At 49.0% G+C, this 19,375-nt stretch overlaps 1 protein-coding gene across 2 annotated transcripts; it reads left to right on the forward strand.

Moving 5' to 3' along the window:
• Window positions 1-663: 663 nt before the first annotated feature.
• Window positions 664-18,244, forward strand: MMP17 (matrix metallopeptidase 17). Of its 2 annotated transcripts, none has more exons than XM_042865873.1 (10): window positions 664-687; window positions 3,150-3,282; window positions 4,299-4,425; window positions 8,530-8,813; window positions 10,023-10,199; window positions 10,313-10,412; window positions 12,212-12,294; window positions 15,149-15,301; window positions 16,690-16,947; window positions 17,308-18,244. In XM_042865873.1, exons 1-10 carry the CDS (start codon window positions 679-681, stop codon window positions 17,628-17,630), a joined length of 1,647 nt encoding a protein of 548 aa, XP_042721807.1. In that variant the 5' UTR covers window positions 664-678; the 3' UTR covers window positions 17,631-18,244. The 2 variants fall into 2 exon arrangements, with proteins under 2 accessions (XP_042721807.1, XP_042721808.1); XM_042865874.1 differs by having other exon boundaries at window positions 10,340-10,412.
• Window positions 18,245-19,375: the final 1,131 nt, after the last annotated feature.

Here is a 19,375-nt window from a genome sequence, read left to right on the forward strand (position 1 = left end):
GTTCCTTCGGTTGTTGATCTCATGAAAATTACTGTAAAATTTGAATACTATAAACCATTGAAAACTTAGAAGGAAAACCAAAGCAGACAAAAGTCGCTTGCCTTTAATCCAGCCTTCGGTGGTGGAGATTTTTTTTTCAGCTTTCTTAAATGCTTCCAACCTGTTTAATGGTAGCAATAGAGATAAAGCAAAATGTAATTTGGAAATTAGTTCCGGATGTTTGAGCTGTAGCTTTATTTTGGTGATCTGGGCCATTAACTTTGGTTTGGCTCTTCGTCCCCTGCACAATGTGACGCTGGCAGCATCCCATGGGCAGCATTGCTGCATCCCACTCTTCCAAGGCCCTGATTCATTTTTGGCTGGGCTTTAGAAGCATAACACAAGAGCAGAAGTGTGGAACAGTCTTGGGCATAGTTTTTTTCTTTGTCCTGATTTTGCTGTTTATCTTGTTTATGCTCTCCTCGTTATCCTGAGCTCTTTTGTCTTCTTGTCAATACAACCTATGACCCTTAAGAACTCTTCTAGAAGAAAATTTGCTGATTGAGTCTTTTTCGTTTTTTTTGCCTGTAGCAGTTGAGCGAGCCCATCAGCTTATATAATATTAATATTTGTAAAAGCAAACTTACAGAGCTCATAAATCTTCCATAAAAGAGGGACAAAATCTACATCTATTTCAAAATGAAGCAGGTAAGTAGGTTCTAGGACAAAGGGGTACTGATAAAAATGAAGTGGAGATATGAAAGAAATGAAATTGCCATTTTAATCTGAAAATTGGCTCTGTATAAGTGATACCGAGACTTCATTGCTGCTGGAGCCAGCATTTTTCTCCAGCCCTGGAGAGCCCTTATCCATGGATGCTTCCACAGCAGCCTCGCTGCCTGGCACTCAGTTCAAAGTGCCTGAGCAGCAAAGAAGTCCAAAATTGCAGCAGGTTTTGTCTGCAGAGCATAAGCGGACTTCATGAGTGTTTTTCCCAAATCTGTGCTTTCTGAAGAGAACAAAGAAACAAACAAACAAAAATTATATATACACATAAATTCCACAGTTTCAGCTTCTGCTAACCACGGGGCACAAAGGCATGCCCAGCTCAAGGCACAAAGCATACTTTTTCCCATTATACCACAGCGACATGGGGGACCCAAATGAGAAAGTGGTTCCTCTTATTTTTAGTCAAGGACACGAGGAAACAGGCGTGCTGTTGCACTGTCATTGAGGCAGCTTTTCAAAGGAGCTGTGTCACTTTGCAGCAGGTAGGACACTCACAGGGCACCACCTGCCCCATAAGGAACGCATCTCCACCTGGGATGACACCATGGCTGTGTCTGCTGCTTGCTCCATCCCAGCTTGCTCTGGAGCTGGAGTTATCCCCTCAGTCTGAACCTTCTGGAGAAGCAGTTTTTTCCCTCTTGAAAACATGGAGTTGCTGTCTCTGATGGAATTAGGTCAATTCGTTCAACTCAGCACATTTTTAAGGAGAAGTTTTTATCGTGTCAACTCAGGCAAGGAATACGTTTTAAGAATTTTAGCATTCTGCTCAAACCACTGCTTCATTAAACATTTTAAGGTAATGAGAGTTGGAAAAAAAAAGATCTTTTTAATGTTAAAAAAAAAAAAAAGGCTGAAATAAGTAGTGAATATGTTGAAGTTATCTCAGTGGAAGATGTTTCCATATTTCCCATTTGTGAAAGTTCATGAGTTTAGCTTTTGTCCTCGTTAAAGACAAGAAAAGATGTGAGAAGCTTTCACAGGGCACACATAATTAGCTGGACAGTTCCTGCTGGTCTTTCTCATCTCCAAGTCCAAGTGTTTTTTTCCTAAAGAAATGTTCTGCCCCAGCAAATATGGGATGTGGAGGCTCAGTGCTATGGCCGCCTTACCAGGAGGTGCCAGAGCAGGGCTGGGGGCTCTGTAGCATTTCAGATGGCTCTTGTAGGAAAAACCAAGATGAGAGTCTCCAATTTTAGTGATAAGCAAATACAGACTCCTGGCACTGATCTAACTACCATAAATTTGTGGTGTATCGACCGTGGTGGAATTCAAGATCAATATCAGACTTCAAGAGGTTCAATGGATCAATGTTTCTTTGATACTGATAAAGAAAATTGAGGGCAGGCATTTAAGGCGTTCTTGACATGTTGTGTTATTCTGTGCTGAGGTGGAGATATCAGCGAGTAGGAAGGCAAGGATAGATTTAGGAGGATAATTGACCAGACTTTTAAAAAGCAGTAGTAAGAATGAGATTTATGGTAGTATTTTCATCAGTTCTAGGCTGAAAAGAGGAAGAGAAAGTTCTTCGTAAAAGTGTGCTGGCTCTTGAAAGACGAATTCCTATCGAATAGTGGCATTTTAACGAGGCACTTGTGGCAGTGTGATGGTGAGAGGCAGTGCTGGCTGAATATGTGGGCATTGCATGGGCTTCAGCACTCTTTGCTTCGCCCACACCCACTGGGTTGTGGGGGTGCTACTGTGGTTCAGGTTGTGAATGACGGGCTCAGAGGACATCCCTGTGGCTTCAGTAGGAGTTGGGCTCCAGCTTTGGAATGGGGTAGATGTTCCTTTTGTCCCATGAGCATTGGTTCACTTTGATCTCCATTAATCTCAGTTTCCAATCGACTGTCTCCAATTTTAGGGCTGTTCTCAGCTTTAGGGCTTCGTTGTTAAGCTTGTTTCCAACCAAAACACTGCTGAAGTTCAAGGGGAAGCTCTTTAACCACAGTCCCTAAGCTGCCCTGAGGGGACTGCAGAGCTGGTGCTGGCTCATAAGCAGTGGCGGCCCTGTCCTGTCCTCATCCCTTCTCCTTGCTCGTCTCAGCAGCAGGTTTCCCCGAGCACTGCCAGTGAATAAAAGGCAACAGGATTACACAAGGGGTAGGGTCTGCTGCTGCCACTAGTGGGAATGCACTGCAGACAGATGTCAGCACCAGAATGCAGGAAGATCACCAGGTCCCACTACTTAAGCAGTCTGTACAGATCCGTCGTGACATCTTCATTTGTCAACAGGAGCCACGCTGTTCAATTGGGAAGCCAGCTGTAAACATGTGAATGGGAGTGGCATTTCCAAGCAGAATGGGCAGGACTTTCAACACTTCCCTCTCTACATATGTGTTTCACCCCTTCCCCTTTCTCATCCTCCTTCCTTTGTGTCACAGGACTGGCTGACGAAGTTTGGGTATCTGCCTCCTCCGGATCCCGTCACAGGACAGCTGCAGACACAGGAGGAGCTGACCAAAGCCATCACGGCCATGCAGCGCTTCGGGGGGCTGGAGGCAACGGGGGTCCTCGGTCAGTGGGTGGCACAGGGGTGGGTGAACAGGGGATAGAGGAGAGGGGCTGGCAGCTGCCGTGATGCAGAGCAGCATCATCCCCAGGAACCAACACGTGGCTGACAGACGGCCCTGTTTGCAGCTGGAAGAGTAATTACATGGCTCAGGTGCTTTGTTGCCGTGTGCTTTCAGCAACCTGAGGCAAGCAATTATTTCACCAGACCCACACACCCTTGGGGTTACTGTCGTGCTTAAAATAGCTTAAAATAGCTCTTGATGTGCTCGGAAAGAAAAGAGACAGGGAAACTAAGGCTGATAGGTTGTTCTGTTCAAAGCTTTAATTGCAGCCTCAATTTGAATGGAACAAAAATTCCGACTGAACTTCTGAATTTGAGCAGGGAGTGATTTGGTTTCCCCACCAGCAGAGCACAGTGCAGGGGAGGATGATGGCTCAGCCACCAGCGGGGGTGACCACATCCAACCGGGATGGAGCTGCCCAAAGCCTGGTGAGAGCTGCCCAGCGTGGGGCCACCCGCTCAATGGCCTTATTGAGGACAGCAGAAAGCCAGCTTTATTCCAGTGGTGAATGGTTCCCTGTTTGCCCTCAGGCTGCCGTTGTCCCTGCACGTTGCCACCCGGACGTGGCCATGACCTCCTGCTGCCATTCAAAGAGACAATTAGCCAGCAGATGCACAGCCCTTGGAGCAGCCGGTGCCACTTGAGCAGCTGCTGCCCACGTCCCCATCTCAGCAGCACCGAGACTTTCCCCTCTGCTCCTAATTAAGCACTTGCAATTATTATTTCTCCTCCACCCCCTCTCAGGCTGCAGGAAGCCCAGGAAAAGGGCCGTGCTATCTGTTGCAACTGTGTTTGCTGCATGGGAAGGGGGACTGGACTCATATAGGACTCATGGGTGGGCTCAGGTTATGGCCCCAGTCACTACCATCAGCTGGTGGAGCTGGCTGCTGTGGTATTTCTCATCCCATAGCTGCAGCTTTCCCGTTACACCCATCTTTTCCCTTTCTTCGCCACCAGATGAGGCCACGCTGCAGCTGATGAAGACCCCTCGCTGCTCCTTGCCTGACATGGCTGGCCCAGCAGCCAGGAGGAAGCGGCACACGCAGGCTGTGACCAAGTGGAACAAGAGGAACCTGTCCTGGAGGTAAGAGCTCCAACTACAGGACCACAGACCTGTGTGGCCACAGGCCAGCAGAGGCTTTTTGCTAGTTTTTTGCTGCATTGCAGTGTAATTTCTCATGAGCTTCCTGGGGCTTTGCACCATCTCAAGCAGCTGTCAAAGATTTGGCTTGGCACAAATACGTCTTTTTCACTTGATCTTATCACCTGAGTCCAAGCATTGGGAGCATTTTTTGGGTAATGGAGGCATCCGGTCCCTTTTTTCTAGTCCTTGCCACAGGAGAATATATTTCCCCTAAAGCCATGAAGCGATGTGTGTGTTTGCTGACACACAAAACACAAAAGTTGAGGTCTGACTCTGGAGCCAGGCTGCAGGTGAGGGTCTGGAAATGAATCACTCCTTCTCCCTGTCCCACCGAGACCTGTGCTCTTTGGGACACATGTTTCCACCCTGAAAGCCCATGTGTGGCTGTGAGTGCTCTCCCAAGAACCACTGGAAAGAGCTGGATGCCCCAGGTCCTACAAACCCACGTGCGTGGCATGGCGAGGCCTCCTTACTAATAATAAACTTCCCTTTGATCTTGAAGTCATGCCTGGAGTGAGTCCACCTCCCAGCACAGTGACAAATCCTGGCTTGGCGGTCCCTGCTGACAAATGTGGCCATCCCAGGGGTTGGGCTCTTCTGGTGGGCACAACCCCAGGAAACCCCCAGCCGTGCTGTGTGACTGCTGCATGCATTGCCATAAAAAAAGCCCTTAGGTTTGAGATGATGTTATATGCCTGGTATAAAAAGTCCATCTCCTGACAAACTTATTTCTGCATTTTTTTCATTTCATCCTTCCCAGAGTCTTGGCTGTCATTCAAGAAAGAGCTGTATTTTATGACTGAGGGCTGTATAAGCCAAGGGAAGGTATAGCAGTGTAGAAACTCCAGCGTGGTATTTACACCCAACACTTGAGATTAAAATAGCTGTTTTGAAACTGCTATGAAAATCTGTCGATAGAGACATAAAGTTTTACGTGCTTACCTTTTACACATTGACTGAAGTTTAAAAAAAGAAAAAAATCAAACAAACCCAAACTCTATTACGCCTTGCATTTAAAAGGTGAAGAAGAAAACGTGAAGAGCTGTAAGGTGGGGATAAAGCTTCCAACAAAGTTGTACTGAAGGATGCTCTAAGGACAGGCACATGCAGCAGTGAAGAAGGCACTGCCCTGCACACAGCATCTTACAGCCATGCAGGTTGCTCAGGATTCTTCTTTTCACCCCTGAGCACAAGCAGGTGATGCCTGTGATGTGCTTCACGTCACACTGAGGTGCCATGGGTGACACCAGTTCCGCACCACGGCCGTGGCCCCATCAATTGTGCCCTCCTCCCCCCTCAGAAAAATCAATGTGGGTTTATCAGGCAATCCATGGCCTGCGGTGCTCAGTAGTGATCAGCATTTATTTTAGTTCTCTGTAGTATCAGGGCTGCACAACATGAAGGAGTGCTTTCATTAACCAGCAATTGATTTCTCGTGCATCGCTAATACTCTTTCGCTTTTGCCTTTCTGAGGATAAAACCCAAAGAGGAGCCCAGAAATCAAAATGGCCATTGTGGTTGGCTCCCTGCAGCAACCAGCTGGAGCAGCCCTCTCTGACCTCTGTTATCCACTGCTTGGACCCAAATCACCTTGAGATGGGACTGAGGAAGAAGGGCACCCAGGGAACACATGACTGGCAGCAGCTGAGGCCACCCGCAGCAGCAGCCTGCAGCTTCATCAGAGGAGGGGCTTCTCCAAAGGGGCTGCTGCTCCAGCTCGCACCCTGCCACGCTTTGAGGCTATCTGGAGGAAAGAGGTTTCTCTCCAATTACTCAAATTAGGCTTTTACCCATGACAGGTGCTCTTTAAGGGTAGTCTCATCAGGGTTAATATCCAGGAAGGAGAGCTGCTCTCCACTGGGTACCTAAGCTCCATTTACCACAAATAATAATAATGCTCAAGGTGGGAGGGAGCTTATTTATCTCTGTGTGCATCTGCATTGTGCTGGAAATGTGCTTCCTGTTCAGTGGAACTGGGTAACATAATGCCAACAAACATCCTGTCGGTATAATAGTTTTCTCCTAATCTCATTGCAAGCAATTAGCAGAGCTTCTGCAATCAAATCAGATGTTGAATTGAAAACCCTGATGGGATTCTCCTGAAAAATAACAGTGGTAATGAATGAAGGATGGGGGGTGTTCATTTACACCTATGGCATGCTAATAAAAATGGGTCAGCTCGGGGGTGCAGGACCTTTTATAAGAAGCAGAGCAAGTGTTGATTCTGTTTCTGCTTTAATCTAACGTTTCTGGAGTCAGAGATTGGAATGAATATTAATGATGTTTGTCTACTCAGAGAGGGCTTTCCATCCGCTGTCCTATTAGCAGGGAGATCAGATTTTTTGTGCTTATTCTACAGCTGCAGAAGGCTGAGCAGTGCTTGAGGAGGAAAGAACAGATAATGACAGAAAACTTGAGTCCTGGGCACCCTGATTTTGCAAGGGATGGCTTAATTCCTGCGATAAGCAGGGTGTGCTTTGTGCATGTAATTGCTTGCTCAGTGGACATAAAAGCAACAAAGGCTTTGCTTAAGTCCAGAGAACTCTTTCAGAAGGTGAAAATACTTAGTTAAGGAATATCTGGAAATGGGATAACCTTTTTTGTACTGTGGAGGTTCACAATGATGCTTTTAATCACGGCAATACCAATTGTGTTCTGTGGTATTAAGGGGAACCTGCCCACCATTTGATCATAAATCGTCCCTTCCATACATAAAAAGTTGCCTAAGAAGTGTTTTTTCTAATCTGGCACCATTCTGTCTCCATTCTATATGTGTTTTGTCTGTGGTCCTGTGATTATCGGATGCTGCATGTATGCAAACACGTTCTCTTTGCTACTGAAGTTCTCTCTTTGCATAGATACAGCAGAGGCATGGTTCTGACCAATTTTTGCTCTTTTTTCGCAACTTTGACCAGACTGGGAGGTGATAACTCCCAGTGGGCTGCAGCTCCATGGGCGTGGGATTTGAAGGAAATGTGTGTAAGCAAGAGCATCCAAACTCAGCCAATGAGTCGTTTCTATTCCCTTCACTTCAGTCCTCCCAATACCCGAATCACTATTCATAGGAAGAGCTGAGTGCCATGACATCCCTTTCTGACACCTGTAATTACCTCTGGAGGTTTAGTTCAGGTCATTACTGCACTCTGGGGCCAGGGAGTGGTCTCGTGCTGAGCGATGTTCTCCCAGCTATATTATGCAGGAGGGCAGTGAGGTGATCATAATTGTTGCTTCAGCTTTTAAAATTTGTCAGGCCATGAATATTTCATGAACACTTTGGTTGGTGTGCTGGTACACAAGAAATAAAGTGCCTATTATTACTAGGGTAGAGCTGGCCAGAAATTTTCAAGCAGAATTGGTTTTCATCAGTAATTACTCGGTCAACAGTAAGTTTTCCTGAAATGTGCTAATTTTTGTCTAAATTGTCAACGAGATAGGATCCAAACATACTCTTTCTGAAGCCAATGTGCCTCACTGCATCTTTGACTTTTCACCCTATTAAATCAGCAGTATTAGGGATTCTTTTTCCAGGTTTGGCTATGCAGGAAGTGCTGGCTTTTTCCATTCCAACTCAGAACAAAAGAGAGGTTTGAATTGCTCTGCTGCAGGACAAATGCCAGCACACTGCTGCTCCCACCTGGTTCTCTTTCAGGGCAAGACAAAGCTGGAAGTGAGGATGAGCTGGTGAGTGCAGTAGTGCAGTAAGCCTCAACTAATTAGTGCCCTTTCCACCAAGAAGCAAGGCAAGAGCTTCTCAAGCGCAGTGCTCCATCAGTCTGTGTCCTGCAGGCAAGAATTTAGAGGAGTTTTGAATGAGATTTACATCAAAGGCATTCTTTCTTCCTCCTTGTTATGGATTGCAGTCTCAGAGACTGCTGGCAACGTACTGGTTTCAGAATGTGCTGCCCCAGCAGACGTACTGGGAAATAAATGGTGACTGCAAATCTCTACTGGGTTTCCCTGTGCATCTACGTCTCTTCCTGCTGGTCCTTGGAGTAGCTTGTTTGTGCCCCTCTCCTCCCCTCCTTGTTGCCCTCTTTCTTTCAGAGTTCGCACCTTCCCCAGAGAGTCCCACCTGGGCCACGACACAGTTCGTGCCCTGATGTACTATGCCTTGAAAGTCTGGAGCGACATCACCCCGCTCAACTTCCACGAGGTGGCAGGCAACAACGCCGACATCCAGATTGACTTCTCCAGGTCTGATCACAACGACGGCTATCCGTTCGATGGGCCTGGAGGCACGGTGGCACACGCTTTCTTCCCTGGAGACCATCACACAGCAGGGGACACTCATTTTGATGATGATGAATACTGGACCTTTCGGTCATCAGGTTGGTTGGGCTCAGAGCTGTGCAGTCAAGAGCGGATTCTGCATTGCGGACAGACAGGGCAGAGGCAGACACTGAGGCCCTGTAGCTTCCATTAGCGTGTGTATTATCAGCAATTGATTGGCGCCCATTTTGTGCCTGCTGGTTGCAGTTGTCTGTTAAGCACTCAGGTGGAGGAGTGGGTTCAGTGCTCCCGAGGAACAAGGTGGTGAATGTCATGGTGAGAAGGCTGCCCTCTGTTTTGAAGGTCTTGGAGCTACCCAACCTTTGTCTTTCATTCATTTTGTTCTCCCCAGTGATTCAAAAATAACAGGTTGGTAGGTGATATAAAAATATCCCCCAAGGTTGTCAGTTTGGCATTAAAATGTCAGAAAGCATATGTCTTGTTCTCACCCAGTGCTGAAGAAAACAGCACAGGTTATAAACACCCTGGCTGTTTACAGGCACTGTAAATAACAGTCATCAAGGAAAAAGCAAAAATTCAGCAAAAATATCCCCCAGCACCTCAGGCCCTGTGGAGACAGCAAAGAACAGCACAGGATTCAGGATCACTGATTTGAAACATGGGGCTCCCCTGAGATTTGCAGAGCCATTCGGTTTCCCAGCCATTCCATTACAACACTTGCAGTTGTGAACTTTCTCAGAACTATACTTAAAGTCATCAACGTAGCTCCAACAGGGCACTGCTGCGCAGGGAGGACCAGCAATTGCACGTGTGCTTGACACAGCCCATCTGGAGTCAGGTAGTAGGGATGCACCAACTGAGGTTGGTCCCACAGGGCTTCTGGGAGTGGTTCTATGTTTTGGCAGTGATGATGTAGGTTTGGAAGTGGACATTAAGCCCTGTCTAGATCTGACCCGAGCATCTGAAGCTCTAGAGTGAGCCTTTTGTTAGAAGGGTGGATCTGTGTGGGTGCAATATGAGGCACTATGAGTTGGATGGCAAATGAGGACATCTGGGGAAAGAGAGAGAGAGAGCTCAGACTGAAAAAAGAAGTCATCAGGGAGGTGTCACTGTTCAATATACTCTCCCTGATGTCCAAGCCTGAGCGCTCACACTGTGAACTGATGCCTGGCTTTCTATTTCCTATGTCACACTTCCGCTTCCTTTTTCCAACAGGAGGAACATTTCTTCACGCTTCACCTATTCAAAAATTTGTTTTCCAGTTTATCCAACACATAATGAGTTTGATTTCAATTATGTATTTCCAGATGCTCACGGGATGGACCTATTTGCTGTTGCTGTCCACGAGTTTGGCCATGCCATTGGCTTGACCCACATCTCAGCCATAGAGTCTATCATGAGGCCCTACTACCAAGGTCCAGTTGGGGACCCTCTGAAGTACGACCTGCCTTATGAAGATAAAGTCAGAATCTGGCAGCTCTATGGTAAGCCCTTGTCCCTTGCCCAGCCATGGCCTGTTTCTGAGCTGTATTTTGGGGTGAGTGGGGCTGTGGGGAGGGTGTGTGTCTCTCTACTGCTTCTTTGTCTTTACACACAGGAGTCAGAGAATCTGTATCCCCCACAGCCAAGCCTGAAGGGACCAAAACTGAGGACCATCCTCTCCTTCCAGAGCTGCCTGAGAACCGCTCCACTGTCCCGTAAGTTGAGTTCATTTCTTTCCAGCTGTTGCTGATGTTCCTGTGAATGACATGAAATGGCAAAGCCCCACTAGTCATCAGGATCTTGTCTGTGCTATTCCCCTCTGGACCTCTTGCCATCCGATAAGCTCACTCACACAGAGTGTCCTTTCCTCCTTACATCTCTCAGTCACTTCCAGTCACTGCTGGACTTACTAAGCAGTGCCCACAGTTGAAGTGGTTAAGAGCAACAACAAATGATGGTTGCTGTTAATCGTTTAGGTAATTCTTGTAATTCAAGGCACGTCTAGAAGTTCTGCATTATCTTGAAACACTCTGCATTTCCTTAAGACCTGAAATTTTACTTACGTTAATGGAAATTTGTCCCCATCACCCTTAGGTGAACCCGCCCTTGCTGAAATGTTAATCAGACTTCTTCAGCAGTATCCTGATTAGTGTCTGCATCACTTACCTAAATCTTTCCACGGTGAACAACTCCCTAAGGTACCAGTGGGGGTGAATATTGGAGCGAATGGTCCGATAGCCTGACTCAAGTGAAGGTTTGAGCTGGCAAGGGACTGCTAAGAGTGTCAGTGAGCAGCCAACATGTCCTCATTAGGGGAAGCTCCAGATCTAGATCATTAATAAGCATTGGAGTTACCAAGATATTACTAGCAGAGCAGCAGGACAGTGAAGAGGGGAAGGGACACTGAACAAAAACAGGAGTTCATGGTCACACGCATTCTGGCTGGGTACGGGGAGTGCCCAAGAGAGAGCAGCAGAGATGGAGCCTGTCACCTTCACCCCCTGATCTGCCCATCCAGGGTGCAACCCTGAGGAGGTCACTTCACGTCCCTGTGCCCCAATTCCCCTCCTGCACAGAGGTGATAAAGGCAGTGAGAGCATCAACAGTGAAATATTTCCACAGTAACAGGGATGTAGAAAAATCTAATATTGAGGAAGCACCTCTGCACAATTACCTCCTCCCATTTCAGCATCTTCTACACCCCTCCTGGTCCTGATTGGTGTGGTGCCCATGGCACCGTGGTCCCCACTGCTGTAGGAGCTGTGGTCTCATGGCAGCAGCTGGAGTAACTGGGAACACGTTTACAGTGACCTCCTCCTCCTGCCCCACGTGTGACCGTGAGGTTGAATGGAGTTCACTGCCACATCTGTCACTTTGTGCCTAAGCTGGTGCTAGCTGCATAGATCTTCTGTCAGCAAATTAGATTTATGCTTCCCTGTCACCCACATCAGCTCTTCTCTGCGTGTTCCCAGCATCCTTTCCTTGTTCTCTATCAATCATCATTCCTCACATGGTCTCCACAGCTCTTAGGTCCTTCATACTCTGTGCCTTTCCCACCCACCTTGTTAAAGGCAGCTCAGCATCTAAGCCTGCCACTTGCCAGGTAGCTTTTGCCATATATCATGTGGCATTTTCTCACCTCTGCATCCTTCTGTTTTGTCTCTGCTGCTTTCTGTTATATGGCTCTGAGTTTCTGAGTCCTGGCTGCTGTGGTGATGTGCTGAGTGGCTCCAACCCTTCACGTGTCCTGCCTGGGGACAGCTGGTGCTGTGCCACCAAGGAGTGGGACCACCTCTGTCCCCCCCAGTTTTGTAGAGCCGGCGCAAGAAGAGCACGTCCCTGCACCAGCTCACCAGTGGTCCAGGGAATGCACGTTCCACAAAGGCATCTGCAGGCTGATGAGTGCCTAGGTTGACCTTGGAAATCCTCATGCACATGGCTGGTGGGGAGGGGGGTCTCTAGGATGGGGACCTGGGGCACAGCCCCTGCTCACCAACTGGCCATCTCTGTGCAGGCTGCGGCGGGATGTGCCCAACAGATGCAACACTCACTTTGATGCGGTAGCCCAGATCAGGGGAGAGGCTTTCTTCTTCAAAGGTAAGTAACCCAGCATGCCTATGGCCCTGTGGTGACATTCACATGACATTGAGGAGGTGGTATTGGAAAGTCCAGGGCATGCAGTCAGGATAAGCTGGCTTTGAGTTTGCAGACTGGAGAGCGCTTATGGGTCCTGCAGGACCTGAAGGCCCAGGAAGGTGCTTCACATGCTGCTGAATTCTTTCAGCTCAAATAAAAGCTCTGAGACACTTCATCAGCCCGCAGTGGCCAAGGATGGCTGATGAGCATGTTTCAATGTCTGTGCACATCTAACCTCTTGGCAGAAGAAAACTGCCCACCCTGCACCATGTCCACACAATGTGCACCATCAGATCCAAGGTATGGGTAGAAACAAGGATGGCGGAGCGAGCAGAACTCTCTTGCTTTTCACTTGAATGCTTTCAATTTTCCTTCCCTCCCACACTTCATCTTCCTTGATGCCACTTGCTGTGCATCACTCAAAGACAACACACGTACAATTATAGAACCATCTGGTTCCGCGTTAGCAAACGCTAGCAGTGTGTCCCCGAGGTTGCAAGCTGTTGACAAGGATACCATTGGTGCCTCTTCAGCTGCACAGAGCCTATCTGTGCTGGCCTCCATGAGCTTTTTTCTCATCTTGATGGAAAAACGCCCAGTGCTTTCCATTCCCAGACACTGCTTAGTGACCCCAAAGCCACCCAGCAGGGACGCAAAAGCATCTCCCCAGGGATCAAGAGCAGCATCCATCTGACTGTAACCATTAAGAGCTCCAGAGAACTTGGTATTGTCTGAGGGAAACAAAATGGAGGCTGTTCCCCTGAAGTATTTGTACAGAAGCCATGGAGAAGACAGGAAAATGAGAGACAACAACTTGTACGCAGGATAAATGGATATCTGTCTTGCAGAGGGGATTAAAAAAAAAAAAAAAAAAAAAAGGAAAACTAAAGAGAATTCCATCTTGGCAGCTATTTTTAGATATATTTATTGCGGGCCAAAATGCAAATTGGAAGAGCAGAGTGTCAGCGTGTGCCAGCTGCACACTGCCCTGGAGAGCAGCAGCCGAGGGCTCAGCCTGCCATCAGCACCCGGCTGTGCAGCAGGGAGCTGGGACATCTCCTCCTGGGCAGGACTGCGGTGAGCCCCAGGGATGAGCTCCATCCACCGCTGGACATTGTGTTCTGAGCTAGCATGGCTGGTTCCCTGGCTGGAGAGAAGCATCGCTGAGTGCCATCCAACACAGCAACCCGAACTCCTGAGGACTTTCCCTACTGAAAGCAGTGATGGGTTCCCTGCACTGCTGCAGTGCTGTTTGCTTTGATTTCAGTGCCTGACTGCAAATTTCTGAAGTTTTGGAACAACTTTGGCCTGTGTGCGTGTTTGCAGGCAGCTATCTTGCCAGAGGCATCTGAAGTACTGAGAGCATGGTACGCAGCTGGAATCAAAATCACCTCGTATTAAAGAAAGCAATTGCCTCAGCCCGTCATCCATGTAAAACGAGACACTCGGGATGGCAGGAGTTCACACTTGGCTTTAATCCTACTCAGTTTGCCAGCTTGGAGGGTGGTTTTAAATCAAGCTCTTTAAACAAACATGGGGTTTGGGAGTTTCTCCTTTGTTGTATTTCTGCATGCGGATGGCAGCCGTTCCCCCGTGCCTGGCTTTGGCTGATACTGTCCAACCAACTGCAGCACTCGGGATAGCAGGCTTGGCTGCGACAAGGCACGAGCATGGGCAGAGCGGGGCCATCATATTAAGAATTCATTGCTCGATACAGCTACCTTTCTCATCTTATTTTCCTGATAGTTTTCAACAGAAACAGCCAAGAGCCCTGAGCACAGCTGCCCCTGAGCATTGCTGCGCATCTCACTGGCTGCAGCTGCACCCTGCTGAGCCCTGCTGGGACAGGACAATCAAGTCAAAAGCATTTAGGCTTTCCCTCGTTGTGCCAATAGGCACACAGCTCTCAGAAGCTCAGACGTGTGCCTACAAGAGAAGGAATTACGTTGAGATGGATTTCTTTTAAAAAAAAAAGTGAAAATCCATCTTTTTTCTAGTGTCTCTCTAATTAGAGATGCAGAGATCATCTTTATTTAATTACAAGCATTTCCATAGATGTACAATGGCCACCAAATCTGAATACTCTTCTTTTTAACGTTCTTAAAAAGAATCTGTAATTATGGCAATTCCTACCACATCTGAATGTATTATTCATTTGTAGGTCTCAGTCAAATAGAGCAAATACGCAAACTGGAGCAGAAGAACAAGAATATGATATAAATCCTTGTAATTATAATAAAAACCCCTCTCTGCAGATGTTTAAGCGTTAGAATTTTGCCTCCTGCGTTATTAGGCCGGGATCCAATTTCCATAACATTTTGAAAGACAGTGTCACAATCTGCCAGCTCCGGAGAAAGCGCTGAATGCGCTGAATACCAATCTGAAGGCACATCTCTGCTTTCTGTTGCTCGTTTCCCTTGGGAACCTGTGCAAGAGCAGATGTAAATAACACACGGTCATTTCTAATGGGCAGTAATAAACACGGGGCAGAGCTGAGGGTTCGCTTTCAGACTTCTTGCTCCAAATCGGGATCTCAGTGTGCGGAGCCCTCTGGGGTGAAAGCACCATCAGCACCCTGCAGAAAGCCGGGCTGAGTCCCAGGCAGCACAGTGCTGGGGGGTTGTTTTGATCCCCCAGAAGAGGGATTTCTTCTAAGAGCTGCCAGAAACACAAAGTGCCAGCAGCTGCTTCTGTAGAGCCTGTGGCTCCTGTCTCGCACGCTTCGCTCCCCTCTGCCGATGCATGGCGTGGTGCCGGCCCGTCCTGCACGGCAGTGGGCACTGGGGTAGGTCAGTAATGCCCTCTGTCCCTCCAGGCAAGTACTTCTGGAGACTGACCCGCAATAAGCACTTGGTCTCCCTCCAGCCGGCTCAGATCCACCGGTTCTGGCGGGGCTTGCCCCTCAACCTGGACAGCGTGGACGCCGTCTATGAGAGGACCAGCGACCACAAGATTGTGTTCTTCAAAGGTGAGAGCAAGCAACGGTGTGTGCCCCCAGTACACAGCCATGCAGCATGGCTCTGTTCCTGCAGAGACCCCAGGGCTCACCTTCTGCCAGCACAGGTCAGGTGTTGCCCACACCGGGGCAGGAGGCACCAGGGGAAGGCAGGCAGAGTGTCCTGCAGGACGTGGGGGAAATCACACTTCAGCCAAACCTAATGGAAATCTATGCTTTTTGAGAGCGAAACAGAAGGATAAAACACCCTCTGCTCACACCTTACAGAGCCTGCCTTTTGTCTTTTTAAAAAGAAATCACAGAGGGGACACAAATGAGAACCTGCAGAGGTTGATTTTGCTAGCTATATTTCTGCTACTTTATTTTTTCTTACCATAAATGATATAATCCTCTCTTTTTTTTTTAAAAAAAAAAAAAAGAGCTCTCCAGTTTCTCCTGCAAGAGCTGGAGGAGAGAGATTAGCTCTCAGGTCCTAAACCAATATCCTCTGAGCATCCCAGGTGTGCCACGGCGATGGCTGAAGCTGCATGATGCCACTGCCCCAGCATGTCCCTCCTGTGCCAGCACAGGACCCTGCAGGCAGGCAGCGGCCGTGGAGTTGGCAGTGCTGGAAATTGCATTTTGTCTGCTGCTGGGCTGCAAGCAGGGGTGAATTGCTGATTTCAGAAGTGCTGAATCACCAGAGCCAGGCTGTACAGGGCTCAGTAGAGGATCTCACACAACCTCGGTGTTCAGGGAAGCGTTTCCCCCGGGGACCCTGGGACCCCATCAGACCTCTCAGCAGGGCCATGCCTTCCCCAGCCCTCGATGCATGCCGGATCCAGACTGCCCCCTTATCTTCCCCCTGCCCTCCCACGCAGCCCTCAGTGCTGCTCTTCATCGTGCCTGTGATGATGGAACGAGAGGTTTACTCTCCAGCCATAAAACACTGCCTCATTCTCACTCTCCAGCATCGTTTCATCGATCCCTGGATACAAACCAAAGCACACAAATTACTCTGGCTTTCGAGTCTCTGCTGCTGTTTAAGTGCTTCTTCACGTTTTCTAGAAAATGAAGGGAAAAGCCTGCCCTTTAAAGCAGGCCAGGTGTCTCCCAGAGTGCTGCAGATGCATCAGGTCCCCAGAGACCTCATGCTGACAGAGTGCCTGTCCCCGTGGCAGGATGTGAAGTGGGAGAGGAGGGATGCGGACCTGTTCTCTGACCATGAGGACCCCCAGCTGGGTAGCCCAGCTCCAGCTCAGCAGCTGTCCCAGCGGGTTGCTCCCCTCCGACCCCATCTGGTGCCAAGAGCCCAGCAGAGGGTTGTCATGGCAATATGTAACAAAGTACTGGTTCATTGCAGGGAAGGCCAGCCCCGGCTGCGAAACTGATGTGATCGTTCTCCACGCTTCTTTCCTCAGGGGACAGATACTGGGTGTTCAAGGACAACAACGTGGAGGAAGGATACCCACGGCCCATCTCGGACTTTGGGCTGCCGCCGGGAGGGATCGATGCTGCCTTCTCCTGGGCCCACAATGACAAGACTTATTTCTTTAAGGACAACCTCTGCTGGCGCTACGACGACCACGAGAGGAGGATGGATGCCGGGTACCCCTCAGAGACCATTCCATGGAAGGGAATACCGAGCCCTTTAGATGATGCTATGAGGTGGTCAGATGGTGAGTCTGTGAGATGGGTCCAAAAAGTGAGGAAAAAAGCAATGCTCTGGGATACAGTCCCATGTCCCATGTCAGCTGGCACTTCCTCCATCCAAAAGCTGCAGAAAGAGAGGCAGGCTCTGAGCCACAGCTCCCTCTGCTCACTGAGCAACACTATCATTGCAGGCAGGGAGCAAAAGTGCCTGAGTGCCACATAACTCAGTCTCATTAGCAGAACACAGCTGATGTTGTTCTGTGGTGACTTGTCTCCTGATATCTGCTGGTTTGCACTTCACTGAGAGTGTGGTTGGATTTAGAGCTAGATGCGTGAAAACCTGGGCAAAAAAAAAGTGTTGGTAAAGGAAACATCTCTTTTCCCAGGTGCAAGCTACTTCTTCAGGGGCAAGGAGTACTGGCGAGTGCTGGACAGCGAGCTGGAAGCAGAGCCTGGCTACCCCCAGTCCATCGCCAGGGACTGGCTGGTGTGCAGCGACATGCAGGCGGACACCCCGGAGGCAGCGGGCAGCAGCAGGATTGGAGCACGCTCCAAGCCCGGGCAGCACGACCAGAGCCGCTCAGAGAACAGCTATGAGGTCTGCTCCTGCACCTCGGCCTCCGAGCCTCTGCAGGCCTGCTTTGTGCTCAGACTGCCGGCCGGCCTCACGCTGCTCTGGGCTGCAGCACTGCTGTGTGTGGTCCTATGACACCTCACCCTGCGGAGAGGACAGTGGTGCTCCAGGACGACGGGTGGATGCGATCCCATGCAGCTGAGTGGTGCAAGCAGAAAAACATTCCTAGAAACATGCTGGTGAAGGTTTTGAATTCTCCATGAGAAGTGAACAGTGGCTGTTTTTATTTTGTTTGTTTTTCTTTTTAGTTTTAGTTAAAGGTCTAATAACAGATTTTGAGTTCTGCACCTTCTTATTCCCCCATCCAGCTGAAGATGAAAGCAGCCTAGTGTTGCACTTAGAACTGTTCCATAGAGATGTGTAGCTTTGGATGCCAAACACTGCAGAGGAGGGAGGGAAGTACTGCTGTGGTCGAGTGGGGACAGTGGTGGCAGCAGGACGGGCTGTGCTGCCATCACATACACATCCCATTGGATGTACTGGGTAGAAAGAAACTGACACCACGAAGATTAACTGCAAGGTGATTGTTTTATTGTCCAATCCGCCATGGTAACTGATGTCTGGGTAACCTGTGTCCATTCTACAGGTCAGAATCAGCTTTGCCTTTCAGAAGGCAACGCAGCTTATCTTTGTATCCAAGTCTTTTGAGTTTAACAGTTTCTCTAATAAATCTTGGCTGCCTACACACACACAGCTCCCAGTCCTCTGCTGGATCAAGCCTGCCACCTTCAGTAAGGTGCTGGCTGCTCAGGCTTGGGCACAGCCTTACCAACAGGACACCATGACGTCACCCCAACAGCCTCATCCCTGCACCGGAATTCCTCTGCTCTTGGAGCTTCTGCCTCATGCTGTTTTACATTTTGGGAGGGATTGAAATGGATGGATTTGTGTTGCTGTCATAGCTGGATGCACCACAGAGGCCAGGCTGTGGGGAGGAGGAATGCATGCAATCAGCCTTAAGCTCCTCCTGGTGCCTCAGCCACAGGTTTGGAGTGAAATGTGAGATCAAGAGCTGCCTTAGGATGGTCCTTGACTTGGTCTCCCTTATACAGTGAGGCCACAGTGACCGCCTGGGGTGGTCTTTGCTGCGCTGGTGCATCCCTGCCTGCTCAGATGGTAGCATCCTTTCAATGATGCAGTTCTGGATCAGGCTCTTTCTGAGGTCCTTTTGGACACATCCATCAGTACAGGAGGAGCACACAGTTGCCTCCTGACTCTGGCTGCAGATAATAAATAACAGTTCAGTGGCTTTTAATGTTCCCCTTGAGAAGATGAGTACGAAATATTGTTATTGTGACTCATGGTTGAATGGACAGGGCACTCGGTAGTTCTGCACTGAAGGATGAGCTGTCCCAGTGTGTCCATGTGCTGCTCAAGCTGAGGGCAGGCAGGGAGGGCCAGCCCTGTTCTATGCCAAGTAAATGTCTTATTGAATGTATCCTTGGGTTCAGAGTATAAAGCCGTTGAAATCTACCCCAAGTGGTGCACAGTCAACCACAGAGCATGTAACCATGCTGGGTGATGATCACGCCAGGCCCGCCTTTGTCCCCTGTTGGTCCCTGCTGACACTAAAAATATCCTGCTGAGCCTCCAGTGCAAGCTCCTATCTTGCAGCACGCTTGTGATGCTGCTGGTACCCAACGCAGTGGGACAAAAGCCAACCGGGACGCCTGCTGTGCTGCCATACTGCTGTGTGAGCCCTGGGTGCTGATGTGAGATGATCACACTCCCCGGGATGGAAATAGCAGCCAGAGAGCCTCCCTGGAAGGTCATTGGTTCAGAGTGGGGCCAGCGGGGTCGGTGCTGCCCGAGGGTCACAG

This window comes from Lagopus leucura, unplaced genomic scaffold (genome assembly GCF_019238085.1).
Source record: "Lagopus leucura isolate 7727_CA_CO unplaced genomic scaffold, USGS_WTPT01 Super-Scaffold_806, whole genome shotgun sequence".
Taxonomy (NCBI): Eukaryota; Metazoa; Chordata; class Aves; order Galliformes; family Phasianidae; genus Lagopus; species Lagopus leucura.

Bases quoted from the DNA above. Each gene is read 5' to 3' on its own strand.
- MMP17 (XM_042865873.1), top strand. The intron at 3,283-4,298 runs GTCAGTGGGTGG...CTTCGCCACCAG, and splicing joins GGAGGCAACGGGGGTCCTCG to ATGAGGCCACGCTGCAGCTG. The intron at 16,948-17,307 runs GTGAGTCTGTGA...CTCTTTTCCCAG, and splicing joins TGCTATGAGGTGGTCAGATG to GTGCAAGCTACTTCTTCAGG.